This window comes from Dendroctonus ponderosae, unplaced genomic scaffold (genome assembly GCF_020466585.1).
Source record: "Dendroctonus ponderosae isolate FM_Combo_2020 unplaced genomic scaffold, Dpon_F_20191213v2 Dpon_F_20191213_7, whole genome shotgun sequence".
NCBI lineage: Eukaryota > Metazoa > Arthropoda > Insecta > Coleoptera > Curculionidae > Dendroctonus > Dendroctonus ponderosae.
The window spans coordinates 5,470,110-5,497,001 of NW_026018916.1; the positions used below are offsets into that span (position 1 = coordinate 5,470,110).

A 26,892-nucleotide genomic window follows, 5' to 3' on the forward strand; every position below is an offset into this window, starting at 1 on the left:
TTATTGATAAATAGACAATAAATGACTGAAGAACCCAGAATTTTAATTTGGAATTTAAAGCTTAATATCTCCTGCTCATAGGAAGTCTTCCTGCAGACAAAGACATGTTTGTATTAAACTCGCTCTTTATTACCAAATTACTTTATTTGCAAGCAAAAGATCTGCAGTCGAATATTTTGAAAAATTTGGAATATTTTGAGTACGCATTTTTTGCATGGGAAGGATTAAGACAATGAGAAACTGTTGAACAAAATAATCCAAAATTATTAACCACACCTGTTTAGACAGTCATCGACTTTTAAGCTTAAAGAATCACTTAATTTGGACAAATTAACATTTTTAAATGTTTTGAAGGAAAAAAGCGAATATTCCAGGGTGGTTTGTTTATTGCAAGCACACCGACTCCTCTGAGAACATGAAATTAAAATTTCCCAAAAAAGGAAAGTGACCGCAACTAAAGTCATAAGTAACACACTTAGTCAAGAAAAACCAAAACTTTTTAATAAATTCCGTATCAAACAATAGCCTGCAAAACATAGTCATCATTATAAACTTGTTCACTAGAAAACTCTCCCTTAGCATCAAGCTGCGATACAAGCAGCAAATCTGATGTGAAATAAAGTTAGGTACGAAGTGAAAATTATTTCCATTAGCAAATAGAGAACTTTACGTTTGAATGTCTGATGTTCTACCCATTTGCTTCTTTGATTGAAGATTTTTTTAAAATAGCTTTTAGCGAAAATTCGAATGTGGCAAACCATACTCCCTGTTACTGATAAATTCAGCCTCGACCATCCGAAAAGTTGCAGCCAGAATCAATAAATAAAGACTTTGTTTCGAGCACTTACCTTATGGAGAATACTCATTACAAACTTGTGACTAAATCCCTCCGAAAACAATTAACAAGAATCATCAATCTCAAACACCATCACTGTGTATTTGAAATTCAAGGAGTGGTTTCAATTTGTTTAACTAAACCGCTTCCTATAATTTATTATTATTAATATTTCATGTTTGATTACATTATTGTGAAGGATGGATTTACATTTTATGGCATTTTTATGGGCCTTTTCAGTGCGTTAGTACCGCTTTGATGGATTAGAATAAATTCTTTTCGTTAACAACAAATGATTTTTATTGCTAGCTCCTTTGTGATTGGCTTTGTTTATTTACCTGGATTTATTGGCTTTTAAATTTGACCTTTGGTGTGTGTTATTCCTTGATCTGGCCAATGATTAAAAGGTATTTGAAATCAGAAATCCATAAATGTGCTTGATTGGTGCCCTAAAGTTTATATTTTTATTTCGCCGTAATTTTCCAGCGGCTTTGAATGCTTTGGGTGAAGGGGGTTACTACTTGTGCTCTAGGAATTTTGTCATTTAATATTGGCAACAATTTTGTTTGCTCTGTGATTCTTTGAAAGCTCTGCATATATTTTCAGATGCTTTTGTATTGCATCAATATTTTGTTTGAACTATTATTTGGAGTCAGTTTTTTTGTCAAAACTAATTCTTGGCAAATTTTCACTCAGGATCTGCGGCACATCAGATATAAATCAACCCGAATTATTAAAAGGGATCAACAAATTTGGTTTAGGTTTGCAATTAATTAGTTTCTTTCAATATCTATTTATTACGTAACTCTGGACATTTTTGTGCAACTACTGCTATAACTTAGGTCCGTTTGCGTCCACTTAAAACTTATGCATGTAGAGACGTTCCGAAACTTACTTCACGGGAAAACTAAACGTTGAAACACGGAGAAAAGTTGGAAATATTGAGCAACCGAAAAATAAAGTCTTCCTTCTCAGATGCACGTTAGCAGTTTGATTTGCGGCTTTGTTTACTACTTTTCGGAAACTTTAACTTGCTGGAGTTTTAGGGCATTGCACCGTGGTGCACGCAGGTTATACGATTATGTCTTGTGAATCATCTTGTTGTTTTCGAATGAACATTCTTACTCGAGAGGCTAAGGAAAAATATTAGACATAAACGGTGCTTTTATTTCTGATACGAACAAAATAACGCTTCGATTCAATTCTATTGCTGTAGAATGAAGATTTAGCTCCGATAGTAGAAGACGGCAAACAAAAACGTCTCAAATTGAATAAAAAATCCCATCTACTTGAAGAAATAATAAGAGTCTGATAGTAACATTTTGGCACGTGACCTTTTAGACGGCCTCAACAGGCGTGACCGTTGGAAGTTAATGAGCCACTAGGACGTAGGAGTTGAAAGGAAGTTAAAAGAGCCGCATCCGATGATCCAATTTATATCTAATATGTCCGCCTAATAGAGATGTCGGCCGGTCGGCTTATGGGGCTATATTTTATATCTCTCTCAGGACTGTTTCAAATTTCACCGAGTCATTTGAGAAATTATCTGTGATTAATAAGCCACGGACGCTTAGTGATATCGAGCTTCAGCTTCTCGCAGCGGAATGCACAAATCTCCATCTTGTTCATGTTTTAATTGGCTGAATTTTTATTAGTTGCATGTATAGCGGAGATACGTGAAAAATATATACCGAGTAATTAACTACAAATGAAATTAACATTCCGCATTTTCCGCAACTTCTTGGATAGTTAACTATCAAATCGGATTCGAGTAATTGTAAGTGATTAATGAACTAATGGCTCTTAAGTGTACTTTTTCCTCATTTTATCATCTTGAAAAGGCCAAATTGTGCAAAAAACTGTAACTAAAAAAGGAATAGGACGGGTTGACATTGTAGCCTCCGTTTTCTACTTCGTATTCTTAAAAGTTTCTAAACCAGCTTCATAGACTCTTTTTCTTAATAATTATTTTTAATTTATTTAATTATTTTTCAGGTTTTTCGACGTCATGGATCAGCATATGGAAAAATATGGCGACAGTACTGGTAAGACATTTTTCCACGCTCAAACCTTGAATCCCCAATTGATTAGAAATGTCGTTATTAAAATGAACTCCTGTGTTTGTTATGTTTATTATATATTCCTTTTTATGAAAAAAAATGTGGGTTAACCTTACATGTTTTCTCGTGTTCATACCAGCGACAACAAAATGGTTCGCCTTGAAGTGGAATTGATACGTTGTTCGCATAAATTTGATATTGTATTAACAGTTGCGAATGATTATGGATCTTGTGTAGCTCACTGAGTGATTGTCTATTTATAATATGTTTTTTGCTCATAGCTCCCTTAGTTTTGGAGACAATTTTTTTTCAATAAGTGAATTGGAATTTCTTTTTAGAACCAAACGGTTTTGAGCTTTTTTTTCTGCGACTAGTGCGAATTAAAGCGATTTGACGCCAAATACTTCGCATATAAACAAGAATCAATTAATTCGATTACATTTGTTATTTAGTTTAATTGATTTGATTTATCTATTTGAAGGGCACTTTTAATGCATGTGAATTAAATTATTTAAGAAAGTGCGTACAGGTTGAAGTATCAAAGACCAAAATGCAAATATTAATAAACACAACTGATTCACAATAAAGAATATGGTAATTATTATTAAGGATTTGCTGAAAATCACTTAATGTTTTTGGATGGTAGGTACAGAAGACAGAGAATTAAAATTTCTCCTTTGTTGGTGGAAGTCAGTTGTTGGCCTCATGAAAGTTTTGAAGGCACGAACTAAGAGGGATTTCAGGAAAATGACCTCTTTTGTTCTCACAACCAGATATTGGAAATACTGAATTAAAACTGTTTTTTTTTTGGCAGAGGTGGACATTCTTGGATCTTCTATGGCCTTTTAGATAAAAACGCTGTACCCAATATATTGGCCGTCTTTTTGGTTCTTTCTTTGTCGTTCCTTCATAAGTTTGTCCTTTTAGTTGTCTTTGGCTGGCTCGTTTTATATTCTATTTTTGAGTTATTTCGAGAGGTTCCATATATTGTTTTTCTCTTGCGTGGATTCCCTGATTGTTTCCCACTGCAGGTTTCGGTAGATCTCCGATTTATCTTAACTTTTCAAGAACCTGGGCGTTTCTACTGCTGCAGTTAGCATTAAGCTTTCTACGGCTTCAAGTCTTTTCAGCCGTATTCCTCTTCAGGAATAGTCGAAAAGCGACTGATTGAAAATTCTTCACTTTTGAGGTGAGGTAAAATAGATGAGACCAATTCACATTATGCTTCCATTATCTCCTAACTTAGCACCATGCGTTTTTTATGCAGACTATCGATTAAGCGCGACATTTAACTCAGATTTTGGTATCGGGTTGTGCAGTTTTCTTTTCTAAATAAGACACTTTTTGCCAGATCAAGACCAATTCAAAATGCGATGTGCCTAGAGTAGAAAGGTTTTTCCTGATCCCCTGAAGAACTTTACCAGACGAAGCTGCAGATTCTACGGTTACAACAAGACATATTTTATTGTGAAAAATTACGTAATTTATGTTTTCTTGGAATGGTTTCGGGGGCGAGCATTCTCATCAAGTTTGAATTTGAATTTTTCTATTTATCCAGGAACTGGAAACTGTGCACCATTTCGCTCCCATTTCGTTTGTACATTTGACGATTGTCGTCCGTTTTTTCACATTAAAAAGTTTTCATTAATTTTACTATAAAGTACACGTTGTTTTTGGTAATGACTCTTCAAAGACCAAACAGAAGCATATCGAGCGAGTGCTTTGCCGTCAGGACCAATAAGCACAATACAATACAAAACTATCCTTTCAGTCAATATTGCGCAACCAAAACATAAACATTATAAGCGATTGCATTAAATTTATTCAATTTAAATTGACAGTAGGATTTATTGTAAATGACGCGGCGCTTCGTCAGATGGATCGTGATCTGGGCAGTAAGGCGGTCTCCAGCTAGAAACGGCGTATGAACGGTAATAAATGTAGTAGTTACTGACATGAAGTGGACACCCCGTCGAGTGCTTTTGATATCGAGAAATCGACCGATTATTTGTTGAAGTAAAAGTACGGAACGATATGGGAGGTTCACTTGTCATCGCAACCAATCGCTATACTGTGGCTATGCACAGTTCGAGTTGGTTCTGGGTCATTGTTGGCCGTCGATTTATTTCTTCTAACTTCAATTACTTAGACGCGCACCAGAAAATATTTTAAATTCTAGTCGGTATTTGGAGAATTTTGGTCGCGTGCAAAGATTACTTCAAAACGAAACCATATCTGCTTGATTTAAAACCGTGTTATAAGCAGCAATGGAGCCAAAAACTGTCATTTAAAACCGTAAAAAATGGCCAGCTCCTAACCGATAATTTGTCAGTATTAAATTCGGTGCATTCCAAGGATGTTTCATTCGAGAAGTTTAATATTAAAAAATTGATTGTTGTGCCGCGAAGAATAATAAAAAGTCGTAAAAATGAGGCACTTGAATGTAAATTGGCTTTTACGTTTTTCCGTGACGACGTAACTGTTTATGAAAACACGTTCGGACGTGTCAATAACTGATAAGCAGAAATTCGACGATTGTAAATGTGGTTAAATGTTGTAAAGTTGCTTTTTAAGGAGTTGGGAGGATTTTCTCGAGTTAAATCACCAGATATTCAGATTTGGGATTCGCTTTCCTCGGATAAATTCCCTAATTATTGTCACTCAATATCAATCCTACACATCGATTAAATATTTTGTCGCTGCATAAATTGAAGGAGAATTCTGAAGAAAACTTACCATTCTCATGGCGACTGGTATCCTTTTCATAAAAGCTGCATGTACCCCACTGAGCTGTAATGAGAAATAAAGGCATGATAAGATCAAGTTCAATATTTCAAGATCTGTTAAGTGAATTCGGAGAACACTGTTTGTTTATTACTTCGTATAGCACAGGAACATGACGTTAGTTTTTACTGGACGGGGGACATTATTTAGTAAGTATTTGGTCAATTTGCCAAAATTATTGCTAGGCTTTTTGATTGCTTGAGTCTTAATGAGAATTTTCAGTTCGCTATACATACGTTTTAAAGTGCATTCTTTCACAGTTTAATTTATTTAAATTTTAGCTTCCAACGAATGGCGGGTGACAATTGAATCGCATTACTTTCCTGCTTTTTATTATCTTTTTATTCGTTGAAAACATCTCCCAAAAATGTCGGTGAAAGATACCAACAGGAATAGTAATCGAGAACAACCAGTTACTAAGAGGCCTCATTTAGATTACGTGCAGCTCAACATCTATAAATCTTCATTTTATCATGGGAATTGAATTGAAAAACAAATTATATAGAATTGTCCTCATCCCAGAAAAAATCCATTATCTCATATATTAGATGTTTTATTTGTATACAGGGTTATTCACGTTATACCAAATGGAAGATTGCGACCAAACTGCTATTTCATATGTTGCACTATTATACATATCTACGATTTTTTGAGAAGAAAAAGAGAAAGTCAATGACACTTCTCAAACCCGAAATAAAAAATTGCATTAAAATAATTTTTTAGACCAACTAGTTACCTCACACGTTTCAAGCATTTGCCCCAAGCAGCCGTTCATCTTGTACATTGTATTATCGCGTCCATTTTATTTGAAGATTAAGTAATAAAAAGGCAAACCAACAACATAATTATGTAAATTTGCCCGTAAATAATCACCGTTTTAACAAAAAAATAGCTCGATAAGCCCGTATTGGCGGCTACTATCGAAAGTTATGTTTTTCTATTTTCGACACCTTTGTGTCGATAGCCTACGTATCTTCCAGTCTCTATTACAAAATTCAATGTCCGAAAGCCGAAAAATCACGGCATTTGGCATGGTTTATGGCTTCCCAAAGTCATTTTCTCGAGAAAATATGGGAGATGCAACTTGAGTTTACATAGCCGAAATCTTATGGGATGGTATTATAGATATAGGTGTGTCTAACAAGATGGATGAGCTGGAGTTCTGTCCAAGTTTCAGATAGTTGCCGATTATTTTTGTTGCTGTCGTGCTTGGAAAGAACTCATCAGGAACGCACTAAAATGTGTCAATTGACTTTCGAAAAAATTGCATGAACTTCAGAAATTTAATTTTGTTTTGTGCAACTAAATACATATTTTCGACCTAAGTGAATGAATAAATCAAATATTTTCCGGCTCTATTTGAAAAAGCACGCACTCCAAATAGCGATGCTACCGGGGTATTAAGCGCATGCCGAAAAACATCTTCTTCAGTTGAATATAAACGGAAAATGCGACTCTTTATTCCACCCCTGGCCTCTCGAAAACTATCGAGAAACGCACGTAATCTAGATTAAAGTACCTACGAAGAGCATACATCATCATTTCCCTCGTCTCTCGTACAAAATAAATGTTTATACTTCGATCAAACTTATCAATTGATGTCGACGGTGTTTACCACCTCGATTTCTTCCACACTACCGGCAGAATTTACTGCATTTTACGTCTGTTGGAAAGCAGGGGCATATTTTTGGATTTCCATTAAATTGCAAAACTTTTCATTAACTTTCAACCTCCCTGCTAATATTTAATTGATTTCTTGCACTCACTTCTGTTGCCAATGTTAAAACAAACTAATACTAGCCGAACAGTATCTTCTGAATTAGGCATCGATTAACAGACTGATGGATAAAAATATAAAAATTTTCTCCGCAAAGAGCGCGGGTTGTTCTGTTAACCAACCAATCAACTAATTTCCGGCCAGTTATACAAGTAAATTACACAGTCCAGCCCTGCTATAGGGAACAATAAACTTTGCAAATATTAAATCCCAAAACTAGGTTAGTTCCATAAATTATTGTTCGATGTGAAGTCTCTGATATATAAATTTGTTATGGCGCCTAAAGTTTGATTTCAGATAAAGCGCGATTTTTCAAATGGAAAATGTAGTTCGCCTATAATTTATAGTCGGATAAATTTAAGTGTCATTCGATCGAGTAGAAGTGAATTAAGACCGATCGGTGAACGAACTGACAGTTACCGATTATTAATAAGCTAACACTGCATACAGGGTGTTCAATGTACATTTAACTTTAACATTAAACTATCTAAAACGTTCAGACAAAAGTATACCTGGACTGACCAAGCCTTTTGGTAGCGACGCAATAATTTTCGTTCTTTTTCTATTACGTCCACCGAGCGGGATGGAAATTTGATGTTATTAGCGTATGTCTCTCATAGATTGTTAGATTTTGCTGATTTGTGCAAGAATTTTGAAATTATTGATTGGATTTCCTTGCGAGTGTTGCCAGTTTTTCCGAATTATCATTTCAAATGACCAATACATTTTCTTTTTGTGTGACTTATTTTCGGGCACCCAAAATGTCCAAGAGAGATTGTGAGGATAATTAACGGTTTATTTTGACCATATTTTCATCACCTTCGCTTCTCTGAGTTCCTCATTTGTTGAGAGCAGGTTTACTACCGCGAAAATAACACACTTCCACAATTGCGCGAAATTATTAAGGAAAGTGATTTATTTTCCTTAATCTCATCTTCAAATGAATTAAATGTCATGTTGTCGTGAAAACTGAATTGGTATTTTATAGAGAAAAATCCAATTTCTGCACTTTTCATCAAAACACAATCACCAAATTTCAGTTTTTTGGGCATTTAGGGAGCCGTGAAAAAGAATGTCTTCCTGACGTTTCGCAAGCACGAGTGACTTCCATCTTCACAGATGGTTGCTGTGCCCAGCAAAGCACCTCAAAGAAATTGATTTCCACGAACGGCCTGAGGAAAATATTTTATACACTTCGATTGTTGTGCTGGTTTTTGCTTTTGAACGAGCTAAACAAGATTTTTCCGTTTTTCTTGCGGAAATAGTTAAATTTTCTCGTTAAACTATTCGATTATTTTAAGACATTCCTAATAACTGCAATAAAAAAATGGCAAAGAAGCTTGAAAACGATTAGGAAAAACTCTATCAATAAAATAAAAAACGCAAAGTAAATTCGATGCTTCTGCATTTGATTTGACATCAGATCACGAACTAATCGAAAGGAATTCAATTATTAGTGGAAAAAAATCTAAATGGGCACGCATCTAAGCGGCGATGAAACAGGTAACATGAACCTGTTTCCCATTGGAAATTGATTAAGCGGACAGTAAATAATAATTGTGAAGATCGAAAATCTATTACGGTCCGCTGAAGATTCATTCTTCATAACTTTTGAAGAATTTTCGTGTGGGAGGACTGGACACGCACTTATCGATAATTATTAGTGAACCTGGTTTTATCGAGTATCGAGTTCTAAGTTTCGTTTATATAGCATTAAGACATTCTTTACTTCAATCTAAAGGAACCAACCAAGCAATGCTTTTCTTGAAAATTCCATTGTTATCGAACAAATAATTCTCTATTTGAATTAGACATTTTTTCTCTATACACTTTGCGTAATTTTGGTTTCAGATGCTTTGGTTGGGGTGCACTGTACCCATGGTCTGAACAGAACTGGTTACTTCGTCTGTCGATGGATGGTAGATCGTTTGAAAATGAGACCTGACGATGCAATTGCCTGTGAGTGAACTAAAATATTTTGGGTGTTATTATTCGACAGAAATGAGTATTTTCTAGATTTCAATGAAGCACGGGGACACGATATGGAACGAGTTCCTTATCTAAATGAGCTAAGATTAGTCCTTCCCTTTATTCCATCTAGCCCGGCTCCTAGGAGAAGAGTCAGCTATGTTTCGCCTCTTGAAGACGCGTCATATGATGAAGTGCCTACAGAAAGTAGATACAGCCGAAGAATAGGCGGGACGCGTTTTAGACATTAGTCTATCAACTGCGGTTCAAAAAGCGAACTCAGTTAACCGACACATGAAACATTGTGAATCTGATTTAGTTAGAATATTTTTTAATTTAATTCCCTTACAGGGGACATGATATTGTTTATTTATTGCCGATAATTCTGTATCACTTTTTGAATAAACCGCCAAAAAGCGTAAACGTCTTTGCCTTTACATTTACACTTCCTTTCAGCAGTTTCTCGATTTGATACTCGTACTTTTTGATAAGTTCCAGTTCTAAAGTTCCCAATATTGTTATTTATTTCCCATTCCCTCTACCATTTGAGATTCATCAAATTCCCGAGCCTCTGGTAATATTCTTGATTTAAGACCTCTCAAAGAAATTGACTGATTTTTAAATTGCATTGCGTGGCCACAAACACTTGTGAACTTGAATTTTTGAATGAGAACAGACATTATTTCTCCATTAGCTCTTATTGCAATTAAACGTTTATTGATGTCGTAGTCAGCTGCTTGCTCACAAGACGTTTCTACACTTGTGCGTGAACAACACAATAAACAAAAAGACGTCTTCAATGGAAGGAAATAGCTGTATTTTCACTTTCTCGCTATTACTGACACATTCATTCACACTCCATTCATGCCCGTTGCACCTCTCGAATTTCCACTTACCAAAAGTGTATTTTTCCATGTAAATACCAGCTTTATATGGCCGCGTAGGCTTCAGGTACACTCAACAATTCTTATAGCTGACATATGGGCTTACATGGTTTTTTTCCAAAGATTTTGTTGTTGGTTTTGGTATGCAGAGATGGACGCCAATGTAAATGCTTTTAAATTCAACTACCATACAGTAGACAGGGCAGCCGTTACTGGCTCATTCTCTGTTAGGCGCAGCTCTAATTTCGAAACTGTATATGAAAATGTCGTAAGTAGGTGTGAATTCTTATTTAAAGTTTATTATTACATGGCGGATTGTGTTGATTGTAAAGATCGCCTCTAAATATGGTGTCAGATTTTTCGAATCGATAAAGTTGATTTGGGAATTTATAGATTTTTTATGTTGCCTCTAAGTTTCGAAGAAGGTGATTGCTGTTTCTGGCTTTAGTACGTTTCAGATTTATTTATAGAAATAGGCATAAAATGTGTCGAAAAATGGGAGAAAACTTCTGAAGGAGCTGCTTATAGGATACAGAGGCACCTGAGACTTAGAAAATGTAGTAATGAACTGAACGTATTAGGTGAAATTGAAGTATTTCAATTCATCTTCTGTAAAAATACCTCAACAGAACCAGAATAGTACACCATTACTCAATCTTTCATGGCAAAATATAATGCTTCTTAGACACTGATTAAAAATCCAATGTAATCTACATCACACGAGAGTACATGAAGAAAAATGTTATAAAGCCTCAGAACTATGCTAGAAATCATGACATTTGCAAGTAAAAGCGACAAGAAACATTTTAATCACAAAAATATATGTATTCTTCGGTAGTGTCGTAATATATGTATGAATAACAAAATTGAATGGGTTTTGTCGTTGAAGACTTACCTATCATAATACACCGTTATAAAGTTTATATTGCTGGAATATATATACTGGGCATTTTTAAGTGTACCTAAAAAGCGGGGGATTTTCAAACAAAGTCGGCAGAAGACAAACCTGAAACATAGCTCAGAAGTAGCTAATAAAAACAGCCAGTAACACCTTGGAGTGTAAAAAAAATTAGAAAATAATGCTCACATTACCATATTTTTCGTTTAAAACTTGACAGATGATCCTGCTAACAAGATAGTTAGATACACAAAACTACCGTCGTACCTAACGGGTTTCAAATGCAAATAATCGACGGCTGGGAATTGACTAAATGCCGATTGGTACCTACACCATCAGCAGGTTTAAACCATCTCCTGTCAAAACAATATAGGACTGAAATGATGAGCATTTTCCCACAGATCCATAAAGAGCGCGTCGAAAAACTTAACGGAAAAAGAAAACGAAAAGCGAAATTAAAAGTTGGAAGATGAGCTGCAGCAGACCTGTATTTAAAAATTAACCATGGTTTTAATAGCGGCTGAAAGCGAGCGGGTCAAAGGCAAAGCCCCTACGAGACCTTTTTTCGAAAGGTATTACCATATCTAATCGACCGAAGAGCGGAGTTGTGCCCGAGTGACTGACCGCTCAAACAAGAGCAAAACGTGAATGACACTTTTACTAGAGAACAAGTGCATTATTTACTTCTCCAGACGAAATGAAAACGTGGTCAAAAATGTCGGTAATCAATCAAAATCGTACATGTAATTTTCAGCAATATTCATCGCTCCAAATCTTACATGATTTACTTTCTCTGCAAAAGAACCAACATCAATCAATCAAAACGATGCATTTCAACATTACATAAAAGCTCTATGTTTAACAGACTATTTTCTATGCTTCAAGCTAAACAACGTGCCTATTTTCCATCAGCTCACCCAAAATATGAAACTCTAATTCATTTTCAACGAACTAGTAAGTTTTTCGGACTTTTCGGCCGTCGTGGAAATGAATTTCGTCCCGACGTTTCGCAAGCCCGAGTGCTTTGCATCTTCAAAGTGGTGCTGCGCCGAATAAACCACCTATCATCAACGCATTTTCAATGTAATTTTCAACCTACCGTAATGTTTAAAGCTCCTAAAGCTTGCATGTTCTTATTAGTCTCCGCTCATGGTTCTGAAGCCAAAAAGCCCATTTTTTCATTAGTTTTGAAATGAAACTATAAAATGAGTAACATTTCAGTAGCCAAGTAATTTTCAGATTTGCGGAAAAGCTCTAAATCTTCTTTGATTTACGTATTATTATGTCCCTTCCGAGGTTCTCAAATTTATTATATTAATATTTATTAATTTTCAGACCAAAAAAGAAACGGTTTGATTTCTAGCAATCAATCAAATTGGTACATGTAATTTTCCATCCACTGGCAAAAGCTCTCAAGGTATTTTGCTTAAAGTATGAGTGCCGGTCAAAGCTCTTCAATTATTTCTTTAGTTTTCAAATGAAATGAAAAGATTACCACTATTTCCGCAATAAAGTAGGTTTCAGCTTAATACAAAAGCTAAGTAGCTTGCAGTTTTATGTAAAAGCTCGAAAATGTCTGATCTAAAAGCTCTGAAACATTTTATTTTCCTCTAAAAAAACCATTTGTTTGTCTTTTTTCCTGCAAAACACTAAAGGGAGAACATTTTAAAAAATCAAAGTGAAGCCTCTAATTGTCCGCATACTGCAAAAAGCTCGTAAGTTTCCAGATTTTTAAGGTTAATTCCCGCTTAAAGTTTGTTAACGGCTCATTTTGTTCCATAATTTTTAAGTGAAAACCAAAAACGGCAAACTGAGTGTCTATTGTTCCAAATTAGACACTCTAGATATTTTTAAATAATTCCATATTTAGCACCATTTTTCATTCAAAATTCTCAAACTGAGACGCCAGTTTTTATCAATAATTTGATTTCTTCTAGCAGCTTTAAGTGTTTTCTCATGCCAAAGTTAAACGGTACAACCACAATTTTATTGATTTTCAAAAAGAGGGCCCTTGTTTATTCCATTATTCATATTCATGTGCCCGCTTGATACTCAGAATGATTAAACAAAAAAAACCTGTCAACAAATTATGGTTCGGGATTATGAATATGATAATTTCGACCCATTTTCGGAGGTGATACCTCGAGATACATTTCTAACAATGGGTCATTGTTTAAGCTTCTTAAGGCTAGTGTAAAAGTACAAGCAAAGGGCAGGGCCTTGAGGCGACGATATTCTTACATCCTGGTACCGTTTGCCTGCCACCTCGAATCCGCCCTCCTCTTTACCAGCCGGGTGAACGAAACAACAGCAAATCCCTGATAATCCCGATTAAAAAAAATTCGAAAACTATGTATTTGTGTCACGGAAATATCATATAATAGATAAACACGCCAGGCTATTAATAACTGATACCTCTTTAAGGATTAAGGGTTTATCAGGCATTATTATTTCCACACATGGGATTTTATTGTTTAATATTGTATGGCTCGTTATGAAGGAGGAGAGGCGCCACTTAATGGCATCACCTTGATTATCTGATATCTTTTTTAACAAACCTAATATGTATGTAGTATAGTCAATACGGAAATCTTGGTATATTTGTTAGTTTCAAATATCTGCAAATATGCAACTATGCACCCTGAGTGTTAACTAAAAACAGGTCCATCTGTTGATTCAATCAGAGCTCTTTAGAAGCACTTGGTCTGTTTTTGGCTTCCACCTAAGTTCAATTTTTTTAGCAAATTCCGTAATCTAATTTAAAATTTCCAGAAAAGATAAATCGCAAGTGTAAACTGCAGTTAACCGTAATAATGGTCTATCAACCCTTGGGAACTTATCAGGCCTTTAAAAAAATGTCGGAACGACACTCTCAAAGAGTAAAAACCCTAGGAAAACAGCGACCCTGTTAATCGTCCAAGGACAATAAACTCTTCAGCAGATCGATATCGGTCAGTTTTGTCAACTAAAATGCTCACCTATTATTTCTCAGGCCCAGATTGTTTCGATATCATTCCGAATAGGTATAAATTGAGGCTGACGAGATTTTTAATAGTCTCAGATTTGTAGCTCTAAATCATGTCACACTGGTATGTGTAGAAATGATTTTTATTGATTTAACTAGAGCTTTTGATCGGGTGACCGATTAACTGACAATAATAAGGCTGCAGTGAAAGTAATAGGCAAACGAGGAATGGAACGATGAAAATCGAATTGAGTAGACATTCCTCAAGAACTCTAGCTCCATTTGATCTATCAATAGAGTGAGGAAGAGGAGGAATGGTTTCGCGGCTATTGCCTGCTGATTAAAATTAGATGAAGTGCAAGATGTTTCCAGGTGTTGGAGATTAAAGGGTTCAAAATCTGCAAGGCAAGCAAAGAAGAAGCTGAAAGTTGAGATGTTAGTATCCCGAAGAAGCTTGACAAGCTTAGCGCAATCACTAAGAACAATTAAGAWCGCGAGCTGATGGCTAMGAGAACCAATGCAGGAAAAGCAAAAGAAGAAGGAACGAACGAAAATAAAGCAGTAGTTGAATCCGCGTTTTATCAGCGAATTGAGCTGAAACTGATGATGCAATCTGAAATCTGGCACTGTCTACCTAGATGGGTACGGATGTAATTCTGAAATATTTCGGATTCTGGACATTTGGAATGTTCCTGTAAATTAAAGGGACGATAATGAAATGCCATAAAAAGTGTGAGGCGCCTCAAGGTAGCCATAGGCGTACAATTTACGACCGCTGCTTCTAAGAAAACGGTGCCGATTCGAGGCGAGCGACTTTCTTGTTAATGAAACATTGTCAGCAGTTCGTTTCTTGGGACGATTCCTTTCAAGAAGCAAGCAATTTGAGAATTCCGCAAGGTAAATGCAGTTGAGAGAAATTAACAGAATACTCAATCGTGGGAAAGGTGGTCATCTGAAAAATCCTCAACATTGACGAATTGAAGCCAAACACTACTAATTTAATACCCGTTCCACTTGAACAGGATTATTTGAAATACACAGGAAATGCCTGCCATTGTTCGCATTAATCGCAGTGCTTAAAGAAACCACTGCTAATCCTTGTACAATCCATGAGTCCATGTTCACCTTGAGTTCGTATGTTTGCAGCAGATAAGTCGTTAGAACGTAGTCGGTTTTTAACTGGGAAACCCCTTTTTAACATATTTGGCATACAAATTACTCTGTCCAGATCTAGCTTGGATTGAGATTTGAAATAAATTGATCCTGTTGATTGTACTTTTTTATCTGAAGCGAGAAAGTTTGTACGAAATTTTGTCAAAGTCCTGTACTTGAAACGACCTAAAATTACTTGCTAAAGTTCCTTTACTGATTTTGTCTTTCTACTGTACACTCTTACGTATTGGCAATAATTGCGCCAATTTGGATTTATACAATAGCCCTCAATTGCTAATATTCCCCTCCAAAAATAATCGAAATTAATTTTTAAGACCATGTCCAAACCCAATACAATCCACTTTTTACTGACAAGTACCCTAAAACAAACACGTTTCGAAAGTAATTCATTAGGTATCGCTCAGGAGATCTCTGTAATTGGTCCACACCGAAATATATCGATCTAACCAGAAAGATAAGACTTAAAGGCTGCCTGGGTAGCTAATTAGAGATTTTTTACAAAATTAAAGGAAAACAACACGTAGGGCCGACTTATCTCACTTCTTAATATACACTTGGCCCAAGAAAACGTGTTTATCCTATTTGAGCTTTCAAGCTCTTTTATAACGAAGCTAATAGGGAACTTATGTTAATAACATTGTTAGATGGATGCCTAAAAACTGGAAACAAAAAATAAAACCGAAGCAGTAAATAAATCTTTTTAATTTAGAACAAGCTACAAAATATCACTATCAATAGTTCAAAACGATGACGACTTGACGAGCATGATTGAGAAAGTAGACCATTTTAAGAATTGGTCTTTGCTTCTGGATACGAAACTGGCTTTGCCTAGTCACTTTTGGATACGATAATTATCGATTTAACTGGATTTTTTCTTTCGGAAATAGCAAACCTTGGACTTAATAAATATCTTCTCAGGGTTTTGAGCCGCTGTCTACATCCTGTACCAGAAATAGACTGGACCACATCAATGAAACTATGGCGAAGACGTCAACATGGTGAATCAATACATGAAATATTTATAAAGGCCAAAGGGTTTTGGCACAACATCCTATTTTTGTTCCCTAAGCATTTATCAAAGAGCTGCTTTCAGGTTGATGTTTTCTTGCTTGATGTATTTTCAGTCCAAGGGCGAATGTCTTTAAAGTGAAGTTCATTGCCTATTTTTTGCATTAAAAAATGCGACTCGGGCAAAACTTAGTTGTGCGAAAAAATGGAAAACAATGTTAAAGCGATCTCAATTAAAACTTCCCTTTTTTGTTTACGAACATTGCGATAAATCCATTCAAATATTGACATCAAAATTAATTTTTTTGAAGATCGAGACCAATAAAAGTGAGGATTTTGCAGTTGGAAGTATGTAATCAAGGAATTTAAACATCACGATATGCCACAGTTTTATGTTATAAACAAACAACGCCATTTGTTCTGAGAAATTTCAGTAAAATTTCAAAGACTGGCTGCTAAGCCAGTTTCTCAATAAACAACATTCATGCGGAGAAGCTCAAACATCATGTGGGGATTTGTAAATCTGAGCACAAAAAATCTTTTGGGAGCTTCGGCGAAACTATGTTGACGCCCAACACTTCTTGTGCCTGCTGAGGTACATTAAACAAGCTTTCCTCATTAGATTGGTGCCCTTTCCATATAACATTTAATGCTAAACGTCTACAATATTAAGCACCAACCAGTTTCACATCGTAATGTATCGCACATGGAGGAAAAACTTTTAACAACCGCGCCAAATTTCCGCATTGGCAACTAACTTTTCCATTCCGGAACGAGATGTCCATTGTGGGCGAATAATGGAAAAACTGTTTTCCTATTTTCCACTGGAAAATGCCAGCGATGCGAATTTATTCAGTCGCAAACCTTGTTTAATTGAAGTGAAACTTTGGCATTTTGATCGTAAAATTTTCGATCACAGTGATCACCGTTACGACCGCATATTAACCCGAGAAATGTATCGTTTTCATTGTGGGGTATATTCAATTTATTGAACGGGAAAACCTTGAAGATATTTGAGGCTGCTGTTGGAAACCTGGAAAAGTAGCAACAATTAGTAAGATTTTTCCAAATAATGGTCTGGGAGAGCAAGGTGATCCCACAGGAGAAAATAAGTGATAATGGAGCTATTTAAACTGGCTGAGAGAACTAAACCCTTTGTCGCAATAGCCTTTAAATCGCGCAATCAAAAAGAATGTCAAGTTTTGTAACATTTACAATCCACTCTCAACCCCTTGACGGCGACGGCGAGCGTCGTCGACATCTGAGCGCATCGGCCAGTCTACATTTCAACTTCCTGGAAGTTGCAACTCCCAGAACAAATCGGGAAAGTCGTCTGGCTAACGTCCGATTTTCTTTTCGAGTTTATCGCTACTTTGCGCACTTTTGTTCCTGTTTAGTAACGCTTTAATTTTCGTTGCCATTTGGTGAATTTTAACAATCATTCAATGGACGATTAGTTGAAGAGGACGAGGCATTTTGGTCTTTGGGCCGTTGGACCAATGCAGCCCCCGTAGACCCATGTCCGAGAAAGTTGGGTAAGTAAAATACGGAAAAGTTTCCCCACTTTCAATTAGTTGAAATCCACACCGTGAACCACTGATTTGTTTTGCCTAATCCAGATCTGGATTGTCACAATTATTTTCAAGCAAGTAGGGAGTAAACTTCTGGGAAGTGATTACAACTTCCATATAGGAACATTGACTTCTTAACCCGAAAACCCCATTAATAAATCCAGCGGCGTGATTCAAATTAGAAATTTTATCGTTACAAAATCACCTCATTTACCTATGGTATGCCCGGCTTATTTACGTAGATTAACGCGGTTCTTAAAACAATTGTATAAAATATTACACAGTTACAGTTTTATCTTCTATTTGACATTCCTCGGGCATCATGTTCAAATATAATTAGATCTTTTAGTTATAAGCCCGCTAGACCGGGAACTACGTCTATAAAAAATAATTGCCTTAGTGGAACTGATGCCGTATGGTTCCATTAATGTCTTGTATTATTACAAGAACCTTGCGTGTGTTCTTTTGAGAGCTTATGGAGAAAATATGCAGAAATTCATTGATTCTGAATTTTTTGCGCTGGGTTAATTTGACTTGGTACATTTAAAGTGGTTGTGGGCTCGACCAGCCAGATGTGAATGAAGACATTTTGGGTAGAAAATGCTGAAAAGAATTCATAACACCGTATTAGCTAACAATGTTATCAGGCGCTATCAGAATTTAAGTATTTAGTCTCTAATCCAGAAAGAAGGTGCCACAAGCAAAGAAAAAAAAAATGGTATCAACTTGTGCGCACTTTTGTCTATGTTTTATCTTCTAGCGAAAACAGTTAGACGATTAGTGTGGAACTTATATTTATTTATTGGTTGCTGTGTTGCTCGAGGTATTTCCAGGAGATTTAGGAACTGCATGTTGATAAGCAAAGTATGCCAGGAATGCATGCAAAACCCAGAACTAAGCTTTTCAAGGCTTTAACAGGTACAATTTGATTACACATTCCAGATAAGGTTATTTGCAAATATTGCTCATACTTTGCATATGTCTATTCTTCTATAGTCACAAATCATAGTCTGATAATAATTGCGATTAGCTAAAAACTCCCACTGAAGATAGGTTGCAAATTACAGTAAATTTCAGAGTCCGAAGACTGTCCAAGTCATTTACTATGCCACATATTTAAATCGAGTGAGGAAGCCAGGTTTACTAGGAATTGGTCGTATGCTGCTCGGACCGTTGGCGCTTGAATAGTTTAGGAGCTATTCCAACCCAAGAATTTATATTGAAAGCCTTTTCTTCGCGGACCTACTATACCATGACTTGTGCGCATTTACTTCATCATCAAATGTAGTTGTTTTCACGTAAATTGCGCTCGATCTTCAGGCTTGGTAATCAACTTTTTGTTCAGAGTAAAACATCGAGAAGAAGAAAATTGTCTATTTAAAGACTTTCCAATTTTAAAAACGCATTATTTTAATTTAAAAAACGCACCAACAAACTTTGTCCGGACATTGACAAATATTAACTCTTTTGAGATTGTGGACACTGCAGAATTAGAGTTGCTGTGTGGAACAGTTGAACCATTCTAGCTAGTTATAGAGCATGTCGTCTCTCCTGTGTATTAGTAATTGAAATCAGTTATATGTATTTATCTTCGCGCATTTTGTGTCTTAGGTATTATAGTTTGCGCTTCTACATAGTAAACTGTAATTCTTCTTGCCTCATACTTTCCATAACTATATAATTTTATTCGACCAACTCATTTTGGGAATCATTCGGTACAGCATTTAGATCTATTTTTCTTAGGCTTGCGTGTCTTATATAGTAATAACTACTACCCATTGCTTCAGCGTTTCCAGAAGAATATCATTTAAAACTTTACAGGAAGAACTTATTTTGGGAATCCTTCGGTATAACCCCACTCAGATCATTCGTTTTTCAATTTCTTCCAAGCAATTGTTCATTTGATATATATTTTATATGTCTACTATTAATTTGATATTTTAAATTGGCCTGAGATTTTCTCCATACGTGCGTAAATTTGACTTTTTTGATGATCAAAGCAAGTGCATGTTCTTTGCTCGCATTTTTTCCAAAATAAATTCTAGATCAGTCCCCGATGTTTCTATGAAAATTGTATCATCTCCAAATCTGATGTTGTTATTTTTCGTTTAGTTCTGAGTCTCGCTTTACTTTTCTAGTTTATTTCTAATTAGGTACTTATTCTCTTGAGTAATCTGCGTCAATTTATTCTTTCTTGTTTCGTAAAAATTAGTCGAAAATTTAAAATTGAATGATTAGAATGAATTAAAAATCGATTTTTCCGTAGAAACCTGAGAGAAAAAAAGAGAGTGCAAAGGTTTCACAATAAAATCATCGACGCCTAACACAAAAATGTGTGCAAAACTTGAACCTCTTTTTCTAATGGTTCAATATTACGCATGGTTTCCACCCTTTAAAGGGCCCCAGAAGCTTAAAATCCTCTAAAACATCAGAACGATTGAAAATAGTTTATTAGCTTTAAGGAGTTATTCGGCGTGAATTCCGTCGGATAAGCATCGTAGGCCCGCCGCAAGAAACAATTTGCAGGAGCAATATTAAGGCCTGCAGAGTGCGGATTGCTAAATAAAACCTGTTGGATGCTGCCCAATTCCACTGCAACAGTAGTAATAGATTGGCAGTCGGATTCTCGTTGAAATCCGTGCTGGCGGCTGGATTTCTTTCGCTATTTCTCGCGGCTATCGATTGGTTTATTACTAAGCTAATTCACTCTCCTGATATGTTATTGATACTTCTAGATGTTAATCGCCTTATCTAAGGATTCAATTAGAACCGTGATTAACGCTTAATGCCCACGTGTTCTGCATATTTATCGACGTTATATATCAGACTGTAGAAACGGTTTTTACTTCATACTGCCTTGTGCATTTTAACGACAATCTTGCGAGAAACATTAAACAGTGACTGACTGACGTTGGGGAATATCCAATCGACTCTTAATGCCACTAGTTTTATGCAAAAGTACGACTCACCATCGATGCAACAATGCAGTTAAGACACTTAAATTTTTTAAATATGTTCCTAGAAAGTATTTGCGAAGAAAACGTGCATTTTCCCAAATGAACAATGACAAAATAAGTGTACTTTTCGTTAGAAGAATCACCATCTTCAAACAGCAATGAGATTTATTCAGGAAACTTTTCTGTTTTTCGAGAAGAATTTGAACAGTTTAGTTAACTTTACTGAGCTTCTTCGAATAACTGCACCTTTTTATGCCTTTTCATGGAAAAACGTAGATATTTCTTATCTGTCATTTGATTGCATATAGAATACAAAAATAGTAGGAAAAAACGGAGAAAACATAAAATAAATAATGCATTTTCAGTAAATATTACTAAATTCAGCATAGAGGCTTTCTTATTGAACGTATGGGAATAAAATTGAAATCAGCAACATATGAACAGTTAACCGACCTTCTGCAAGTTCAGTAAAGTGTAAAAAATCTCTTATTGAAGATACAGAGGAAGATTTTCCAATAAAGACACCGACAGAGTTTCACTGACAACTTATCACTAATTCAGGAACGTTCGTTTTTCAATAAATATTCAAACAATCACTAACAGGATAAATTAATACTTACTACAAAAAACCCCCTAAAAAAACAAATTGTACCTACACTTTTGTACACCGCTACTTTTGATAATTTTACTGGAAATATTAAATTTGCCAAATATGAACTTTACCCTCAGTTCTCATCGGCTTTTAGCACAGAACTTAGCGAAACTTTAGTAAGCATAAACAGCTAAATACGTTCCGCTTATTCCTGTCTACTCTGTGCTTTTTTCGGGGTAATATTTTCCAGCAAAAATGCAAATTCTTGCCGATATTCTTTATGGTGCAATAAACTATAAACGTGGATTTAGAAGATTAACTAAAGGATTGCGGAATTAAAAACCCATTTATTTATGGATTGCATATTTGTCAGTACACTGTTTGTTTCAGCAATTAACTAACATGCTCTCTATAGCTTAGCAGCGTATGAAATCAATCTAGAAACTGGCTCGCTTTAGAGCGAAATAGGCGAGTCCTTCTAGATTACACGTGCTTCGTAGAAAAATAATTAGCCCAGTATAAAAACGGTATTATCAAAATATTTTAATTACTCCACAAATTGTATCTCGGCTGTCATTTTCTTATCGGGTTTGAAAGTAAAGTCGGTAAGTACCAAAGAGGCTTTCTTATTATAGAAACATATTATGTAGGTGACACACGTTTTATGTATTCTCGTTAACCGATGGACACGAAAAACCTATATCGGCTACGAGGTTTAATAAAAAAATTCGACTTTTAAAACCTTTCAATTTTCTGAATGCCACCTAAGTAGCGTCAAACGAGTTTTGTTTGTTGTTGATGCACTTATCTAGCAAATTCCCTTGGAATGAACAGCAAATTGGCATTTAGATAACCAATTGCCCTCAAGACATTTTTTTCGTGCTCAGATGCGAGTTTCGTAATAATTTTTGCAAACAGCCAACTAACGATGTCCAATGTCCACTTATGTAACAATCGTTAAAATTATTATAGTGTCTTTAGACGCGAAAGTAAACACTTCAAATTAAACAAACAGACCTTTTTTCAGCAAATAATTGCAACCTACTCTGAATACTAACATATGCCAATACCTATAAAAAACATGTGTTTTTTGTGCAAACCAAACAGGTTATGTCAACAGAGAAATTCGACACCGGTGAAGAGGCATTAAAGTGTGTGTTTTTCGGTCATAAATTACGCAAACTATTATTGGCCATTTTCTTCAATTCCCAATCTAAAATTAGACATTGAAATTAAGACAAAACTAATTTGCTTATGGAAATCACGCAGTAATTAAAACGAAAAACAATAGGAAGCATTTAGAGTAAGAAAACATAAAAAATGTATTGCTAAGAAGTCTTTGGCCACGTTTCAAAAATTGATTACAAAGCCTCATTTACATACAAACAGTCTGTAGGTAATAGTTTTATTTTCCGGTGCTCCTGCTCAAGGAAGTCTGTCAACTGATTAAAAAAATAGATTTAATGTCATGATTTAATGGGTCTTTGCAAATTGAATTGATTTAAAGTCAATTTTTCTAAGTAGCAGACTTGGAAAATGTATTTGCAATAATCAGAATATACAAAAAGTTGCGTTCAGTCAATTTGAGCATCAATCATCATACAACTCTTTTTCGGTCCTTCAAGGGAGATATTCTTGTACATATATCAAATTAACAATTTATTTCTTTCACGAAGTAAATTCACTTTAAAGCTTTCCATACTACTGAATTATTGTTTTTCTTTTATATTTATTGCAGGCAACGGAATTAAAATTCTAAACCTTTTCCAGGTCATGTTCTGGCAGTTTTGCCTCGAACAGTCACAAGAAATTTTATAAATAACATGTTTTCAAGTTTACATTTTATCGGAAAGTTTTATTGATTGATTTTACTTTTAAATTTCACATTTATTTATTTGTTTCTTTGTTCGTTCAATTTTACCTAAATTTGGTGTAATTCAATTTTCTTGGAATAAACAAGTTAATAATATTCCATTTAACATTACATTCAAACTCGTTAAAACATTCGTCAATGAAGCATTCTGGATAATTATTTAGTAACGGGATTTTCATTATTAAGACACTCGTTTGACCATTATTGCGCGGACGACATGCAAGATCATTTAAATATAAAATTGATGAATTAGATATATTTTATTTACTTTTCATTAAAATATCTAGAAAGTACCTACATGAATATAGTTATTTTTCTCTTTTTCAATCGTACATTTAATTGTTGATTATTTTGGGTTTAGATATATGTACTGAAAATTATAATTTTTTAATTCATTGAGCATAATTTGAAAATATTTTTCTGTACTAATGGACATAAAAGAGCAGAAACACCGATTGGGTCGATAGCCTGTTTCTGTACGAAATAAAGATTATTTATATATACATATATACAGGGTGATTCAAAATTGGCGTCATTCCTTTTAAGGGGTGATAGAGGCTCCCTTAGGGAGCACGAGAAAAATATTGAAACTTTTTTTTCCGAAAATTTCTAGAAGATATTAACAGTTGAAGATCGAATTTCAACTTTGTTATTAAGCATTATTTTGAAATGGTTCCATGTTTAATTGGTAGCATATTGGAATACTTAAGTATTCAAAAAAAAAAAAATTACGATCTTTGCTTCAAATTACGAAAATTTTTGATATCATAAAAGTTCTCTTCTACAATTTTTTGATGAAAAGGCACAGCGGCAATGATGTTTTTTGCCATTAACAAATTGTTACAAGTAGCTCTTGTCAATCTTAACAATAATTTGTCAAACTGTGACTTACCTTGAATTTTCTTTCACGAATTTGCGAATACGCGATTAGTTCAGGGGACATAGCAGAAGCTGAAAGAACTCAAACCAACAAAGGTTGGTTCCAGGAAGATAGTTGACGACAATCCATTTTCGGGTTCCAAGCACAGAGGCACAGGTATTGGACATAACCGAAAAAGCACCAAATAAATACCGAGGAACGGCTACATTCCTACCACGTTTGTACGATACACATACACACAGCACAAGGAGATACAAATGGAGCAGGAGTTACTTAACTGAATACGAGAAGCTGCTTGATAAGAGTGGATAATAAGGAGATTACACAGGCACTAGCTTGTTTGGAGTTAACCATTCCAGATGTTTGGTGTTGTAGGGTTTATTTGTAAACACCCATATTCGAGGTTATGAGAACGGGTTGACATTTCGTCAACAAATCTTGTAGAATTTACCGTTTATCCTTGTCTATCTTGTTGTCAGTCTGTATAATTCCATGGTTACCCGAGTTTTAAATAATTACGAAGCCACCGGTATTTGCGCAATGTTAATTAGGCATTGAAAAAGATTGCTGCCGTATTTCTGATATAGTTTTTTGCAAATTTCTCAGTTTTGAATAATAATTAATTTCTTTTACTATTTTTTCTGTACTCCTATAACAGCGCCAGACAACACCTCCAGAGAAATGACGCCAATTTTGAATCACCCTGTATATGGATATAAAAGGACGTTGAAAAATATGAAAATTAAATGTTATTTATTTGATTATCTAAAGCATTAAAGCAACAATTAGAATTTTGCACCATTCACTGAATTAAAATTTCCGACCATATCAAATTGCCACCGCACTTTCTCTGAATTGATGATGATGGCGTCTCCTTATAAAGATTCCCACATATTAACATCCTTCCACTTAAGACTTTTCACACTCGGGGTTTCCAGCGAATTAAGCCCTGGGATGATGTCAAAACAACGCTCATACCGGTATTTATAAGTTCATAAAGTAGAATTACCGACTTGTAGCGTACAAGTCAAAACATCGATGGATACGGATAATTTAAACGCCAGAGGATTAGCTGGATATTATTTGAAATATATTAATTTTTTTCGTTATATTGGGGCTTTTAAATATTAGAAGACACCGTTAGATTTTTGTGCGCTTTATCAGGGATTAGAAAGTATTGAGCAGAGGCGGCAAATGTTGATTCTTGTGACAATGAATACTGGATTGCTTCAAACCGATGACTTGAAGCAATTCAGTAATGGTCATTTAAAATCGGTTTTCAATCGTTCAAAGGATTATTTCCATTCCATGCAATTACAAGGTGAACTTCCAACAGGCTGGCAAAGACAAAAGTGGATTTGTTCAAATGCTAGTCAATTATCTTTGAATGAAAATGCGACGGATGCAAGAACATGTGTCTTTCATTGTTTGTGGACTTCCCAAGAAAATTGTGTAAAACTGATTGATTTCAAGCAGCAAACGCAAATACCCAATCATGGAGCAAGTACCTACATGATATAAATACCTGGTCGCGTACCATCGCTTCCTTTTACGTAACGCATACGGTACCCGTCTTGGTGCTGGTACCTAATTAACCTATCATACTCGTTATTGCTTTAATTGCTTCAATAGGATGCCGACGTGCACGCCACAACAAAATGGCGGGAGCAATTTATGGCGGCGCCAATTTGCTTTTTATTTATTGCACGCCATTTGTATCGAAGAAGTGAAAATTGTCCATTTGCCTGCATATTTATTGGCTGTCGATTATAGGCATTGTGTTGCGCTACTTGCTTTTTGCATAACGTGTAGGTACCTGCATGTGGGTGCATCCCAAACTTGATCTGGAATCACACTTTCTTATATACCCGCTTGAGCTGACACGCTTTTTTGTTCACAATATTCACTTTCTTTCAGTGGATTTTCATCAAGATAGTAATTTTTTGCAAGTTTATAAAAATGCTTTTAATGTGGAGACGGATGCTGATGATGATGCAAATGATGCTGGAAGCTGGAGCTTTGACATTTTTATTTCACTGAGAGGGAGAAGAGAGGTCGTTGGACAGCTCAGAGAATAAATAAATAAACTGTTGCAAATGTTAATGTTTCAACCTGGGGACAAAACGTATTTGTCTTCTTGTTTACACTTGTTCAAGTCTCAAGTGCACCATCGAGAATCCAAACCAAGGACATTGAAGAACCGTCATTATCTTAGCAGATTTTGAACATAATATTGTAAGAAGTGTTTTTATGAAAAAATCCGACCGGTCAGATCCGTGATCATTTTTGCAATTAAGATTCGTGTTTGCAAAATTTCGAATGCTTTTTATAAAGTTATCCATCACATAAAAAAGGGTGTATACAGGGTTATTCCCCCTATACGACACGGAAGTTTGCGGCTAAACCGTTTGATTTTTAAAAAGTATTATTTTATGAATTACGACGCCTACCGAGCGCACATTTTAAAAATATTTTTGTAATGTAAAGGGTTTCTCAAGCTCTAAAGGTATCAAAGTTGCGTTTTTTTAAATGGAATGTCCTGTATATTATTGCGTTTTTGGATTCGCTGAACAAAATAAGTGTCTGTTTTAATAAGGTTTATAATACCTAAATCTTAAGGTTTTTTAAATAATACGACATTAATCAAAATCTAATCTAATTTTCACG

General features: G+C 35.3%; 1 protein-coding gene and 1 long non-coding RNA gene across 2 annotated transcripts in view; one reads left to right on the forward strand and one right to left on the reverse strand.

Moving 5' to 3' along the window:
• The window catches only part of LOC109539681 (RNA/RNP complex-1-interacting phosphatase), a 39,855-nt gene extending 30,004 nt beyond the window's left edge, over nucleotides 1–9,851 (forward strand). The window contains exons 6-8 of the mRNA XM_019907580.2: nucleotides 2,831–2,880; nucleotides 9,308–9,415; nucleotides 9,473–9,851. Of these exons, the coding sequence (XP_019763139.1) occupies nucleotides 2,831–2,880; nucleotides 9,308–9,415; nucleotides 9,473–9,675 (361 nt within the window). The 3' untranslated portion in view covers nucleotides 9,676–9,851. The remainder of the gene's footprint in view (nucleotides 1–2,830; nucleotides 2,881–9,307; nucleotides 9,416–9,472) is intronic.
• Nucleotides 5,397–26,892, reverse strand: part of LOC109539683 — an 85,003-nt gene continuing 63,507 nt past the window's right edge. Inside the window, exon 4 of the long non-coding RNA XR_002172134.2 lies at nucleotides 5,397–5,685. This is a non-coding gene — a long non-coding RNA (uncharacterized LOC109539683). The remainder of the gene's footprint in view (nucleotides 5,686–26,892) is intronic.